This window comes from Impatiens glandulifera, chromosome 1, assembly GCF_907164915.1.
Source record: "Impatiens glandulifera chromosome 1, dImpGla2.1, whole genome shotgun sequence".
Taxonomy (NCBI): domain Eukaryota; kingdom Viridiplantae; phylum Streptophyta; class Magnoliopsida; order Ericales; family Balsaminaceae; genus Impatiens; species Impatiens glandulifera.
The window spans coordinates 58635435-58640181 of record NC_061862.1 but is presented as its reverse complement, the minus strand read 5'-3'; the positions used below and the strand labels follow the sequence as shown (position 1 = coordinate 58640181).

At 29.8% G+C, this 4747-nt stretch overlaps 1 protein-coding gene across 1 annotated transcript; it reads right to left on the bottom strand.

Annotated features, from left to right (window-relative positions):
• Nucleotides 1–2248: 2248 nt before the first annotated feature.
• LOC124922008 (benzoate carboxyl methyltransferase-like) lies at nt 2249–4176 on the bottom strand. The gene is made up of 4 exons (XM_047462725.1): nt 3964–4176; nt 3254–3676; nt 2926–3177; nt 2249–2724 (listed from the first exon to the last, which is right to left on the bottom strand). Exons 2-4 carry the CDS (start codon nt 3674–3676, stop codon nt 2362–2364), a joined length of 1038 nt encoding a protein of 345 aa, XP_047318681.1. The 5' UTR covers nt 3964–4176; the 3' UTR covers nt 2249–2361.
• Between the last annotated feature and the right edge of the window lie 571 nt (nt 4177–4747).

The window sequence follows — 4747 nt, the reverse complement described above, 5'->3', positions numbered from 1 at the left end:
TATTTTCATGTAAAGTACCTAACAAGATTAATTTTTATTCACTTCAAGTATATGCTTAACTTTACAAAGAGTTCTAAAAGTGCCATCATACATCTAAACTTTGTCTTCACCAATGCCAATAATACTACAACATTTAATGTCACTCAAGTGAAAAGAACCAAAATTAACTGACTATATGAACTGAACCACTCTTTGTTAGCCATATGTGATGAGAACATCCCGAATAAAAAATTCATGCATCATTGAATTAATTGTTTGTAATTGAAAGTACATCATCATCATTCTACTCCGAGTCATCTTTCTAGACAATGTTCACCGATTTGGAAGATTCAACATCATTAGTCGACTTTGGACAATTTTTCTTTATATGTTCCAACTCCCTACAATTATAACAACGAAATGTCTTTTTTTTCTCATTGACTTGGATTTGGATTTTTCTCTTCCAAAACACTATTTTCCTTAATTTCTTCCACAACCTTGATTTTCCGTAACATATAAATTGTCGGATTGAGAATTTTCTACTACATTTTTCTTCGGTTGGTTTTGGACCAACAATGCTACAATAATTTCTTCAACTTTGCTATTTTCTTTTCTATATTAGAGTAGTCACCAGGTGTTCATAGAAAGACGATAATGAGTACAAAAGAATCATTGATCCATCTTCATCATCAATATTCACATGAAGTTGTGTTAGATCCGTGATTATCTAATTAAATATATTCACATGTTAATCCAAATCAGAACCCTTGTACATATTCAACCCATATAACCTCTGTTTCAGATATAACTTGGTCGTCAACGATCTAGACATAATTAAACTGACCTTCTAACTTTTTTCATATATAAACTAGAGATTGAATACTCATCACATGATACATGATACAATCTTCTAAACAAAGTTGTATGGTCCCCGATGCCCGTTGTTGCAACTCTTCCTAATCTCCGTCCTTTATTCCTATTGGCTTTTCAGCATGCAAGGTTTTGATACTCTTTGTTGCTTTAACAAATCCTTAACTCTCGTTTGACACAGATCAAAATTATAATTTCTATTGAATCTTCCAACTTCAAATCTGACAATAGAAGAAGACATCTTAATACGCTCAAATTTTCACTTTGAATGACAAGACAAACAACCCGCATAAATAAATAAAAAATTCAAAATCAATGCTAAACAAAGCCTCGCAACTTGTTGAAATCTGAAATAAAATAATAATTTTACTTATTTTTGACAAAAACAAACCGGAACTAAAAACCCTAAATTTTCTGATTTATTTATCTCTTCCTTTTTTTAATTAATAACCAATCAAAACGAAAATATACTTTCAAATTTTTGTTCTTATATAGATTGAAGAACTATATTTGAAAACTTTCCTCTCTTATTATGTCGATACATTTCCAACAATAAAAAGAGAAAATTGAAAACCCTGTTTTTAACTTTTCACCGACTAAAAGAGAAGAGGCCTACTTCATGTTACTGGTGCTGACATTTGTCCTCGTCTAGAAGCTTTGACTAGTCAAGCAAGCTTCACCATTTCTTCTCCACCACCGTTGCCGATCTATTCTAAGGATCAAAACCCCGAATGCTGAACACAACTTCTTCATCTCTAAATAGTTTAGGTTAAATCTCAACGACGTTCTAATACCATTTGTTGATTTGAATAACCACGTAAAGTAATAACAATAGAAAAAAAGCAAAAGAAAAACACAAGATATAATAAACTTCGGCCAAAGTGCCTACATTCTCGGGAGTTGTCGATTATATTCATTTCACTTATAAGGTAAAAAATTTATATTAATAGTATTTATAGAATAGTAAATTAAGTCACACAAACTAAATTACTTAGCTCAACCCACCAAGAAATTCATGCCGAATTATGAATTAAAATAAAACCATGTTTAAAATCGAATCTCTTGTCTTGTGCACGTTATTAAAATAATCCAACTCTAAACTTAATTAATATTTTCATATAAACCAGGTACCCAACCTGTTATCATCGAATTAACTAGTTATATATTGTTCCGTTATTAATCTCCTATTGCAAATTTCTTCACATATCCCGATTATTAAGAGCTCTTTCTATATATTTAATTTAATGCGATGATTAATTTGTGCTTTTCGATCGAGGTGATGAATTTTGCTTTATCCTTGTTAAATTATAGAATAAGTCATAAGTGGTTATAATCAACTATTAAAATTTTGAAATATATATATATATATATATATAAAAGATGACAATGACATGGGAAAATGACATATTTTAATCCAAGGGAGATATTAAGATTCTCAAGTACTGAACAAAGATAGGCACACATGTATATAAATATTAATGTCAAAGTCTTTTTCTTATCAAAGCCGTTCTCTTATTTCTTTCTGAGGCAAATTGTGAGATTGATAATCTTTGTCTTCTCCATTTTTAGATGATCATCTATGTGCTCTGCGTATATCTTGAACACCTTGTCTAAGAAAAGCTCCCCAAAATGGGTCACCAACAATGACTCGGTAATTGCTCTAATACATTTGACTACTTTTTCTCCACTTTTCTTTTGATCGAATATATTGTTGTAATCTTCATCATCATCATCTGGATCCCAATTGCACTTGTAAACCTCAATTTTTTCAAGATCAAAAGAGTTCTCTTTCATAACGATTGCCTTAAGTTCGTCATTGTAAGGAGTATATAAAGGTAAATTGAATGAATCAACGTCTTCCTTTTTAATTAGCCCCTGTGATCACATTAAAACTAGCATTTTAATATTTTATTATATTGTGAATTAGTTAACATCACCCACAACAGCCAATATAAAGTTATTAATAGACTAGTTTATAATTATATATATGTAAATAAAATCTTTAAAAAGAGAAGGAAACAAAGTCTTTTAGAAATTAACAATCATTCTCTATACAATTTAAAATAGAATCCAAACCTGAGAAACCATGTCAAGAAGTGATTGGGCCAATAATTCCCAAATGCAACAACAATCATTACTAGATGGTTCTAGAATGCTCCTTCCAATAAGTGTAAGGATCATTCTACCTGTTGGCAAAATTTCTTGGGATCTCTTGTTAAGAAAAGAGTAAAAGTCCTTATAAAATTGATTCTTGTAAGCATCAAACACAGTGGGAAGACATTCTTTTGCCATGTAGATATGCCCTTTGTTGTCTAGATTTTCTGGTACCTATATCAATCAATATCAAATTATGAAGAAAAAAAATAGTTACAAGCTTTATTTAAACATTGAAACAAAAATAAACCTGAGAGAGCCAATGAAGACTATTGGAAGAGTGTACAAAATGCAGACTTTTGCATGGTAACAACCTCTCATAAAAAGATGTTGCCACTGCAGAAATGATGCACTTTTGACTAAATTCATATCCATATTTCTCCTTTAGTTGCTCGTAGAATGATGAGAGTGCACTAAAAATGTTGTTAAAGTCATTTTTGTACAGATCGTTTAACACAATCGATATCTCTAGGGAATGGTTGTTGTTTTGTTTGGACAAATTGCAGATGGTGTCGATAATCTCTGACATAAACAGAAGAGTGTTGGGACCTGAACCACATCCAATATCCGCAATCTTAAAAGTCTCTAATTTTTCAAATGATGTTAAGTGATTCTTAATCATCTCGTTAATGGTATTCTTCACAATGGGCAGTGCCATATTCATCAACCTCATCTAAATCAAATTGGAGAAAAGAAAATGATCAATCTCTTTTATTTGTTAGTGTTTAGATAATATCTCTATAGGAAAATGTTAGGTAAGTTATGAAAGAAGTAAATGTTCCTCTACCTTTGGATTAAAAATGGCATGAATTTATTTTCGTAGGGTTTTGACTATAATGATGAAACTATATATATATATATATATATATATTTATATATATATATATATATATATATATATATATATATATATATATATATATATATATATATATATATTTATATATGAGAGATATAAACCTGAATACTTGAATTTTTTGATTAACTCTTTTCTCCATCACCTTGATTCATGTGAAGGATGTTAAGGGTAGACATGGTTCTCTATCTAAAACTTTAGCTCACAGATCTTTGATATAAGAGAAACTTGATTCCCTTTGCTCAAAAATTTATATCATAAACCAAAACTTATTAGTCTTGGTCTTAGTCTTCGGCTCACAGCCAAACACATGGCTATTTTAAAATTTCTTACATGTCATTTTTTCTATCACTGTCAACTTTAAAATAAAACTAGCACAAAAAAAATTATAAGGCCCGTATTTGTTTTTCTTAATTTGGATAGCTAAGAAATCAAAACTATTTTCAGACAAGCTCCCATTTGTTGTTACCCAAGATGCGGTAGAAACTACATTGGCTTTAGATAACTATAGAAAGGCATATGCTATTGTGGGAAGGGTGATATCTTTGTATTTGTGGCCATAAATTAATCTTTGCAAAAAGACAAAGCCTACTCTAGTGTATAAAATAATAATAATGATAATAGTAATAGTAATAATAATAATAATAGTATATATAAGTACATATGGACAAGATACATATGGACAAGAACTCTTATGGTTGTGAATTAAAGTTGAGGTTTTTTAAAAGTAATTAAGGATGAGGTTTAACGTATTGAATTAAATCTGGTTTTTCGTATGACTTGAGCTATCCATGTCAAAAAACCAACACCAATATAAAAAAAATATATATTTGATAAACTTTGTACATCTTGACTTGTATTGTTGTTATTTCAATTAAGAATGTATAC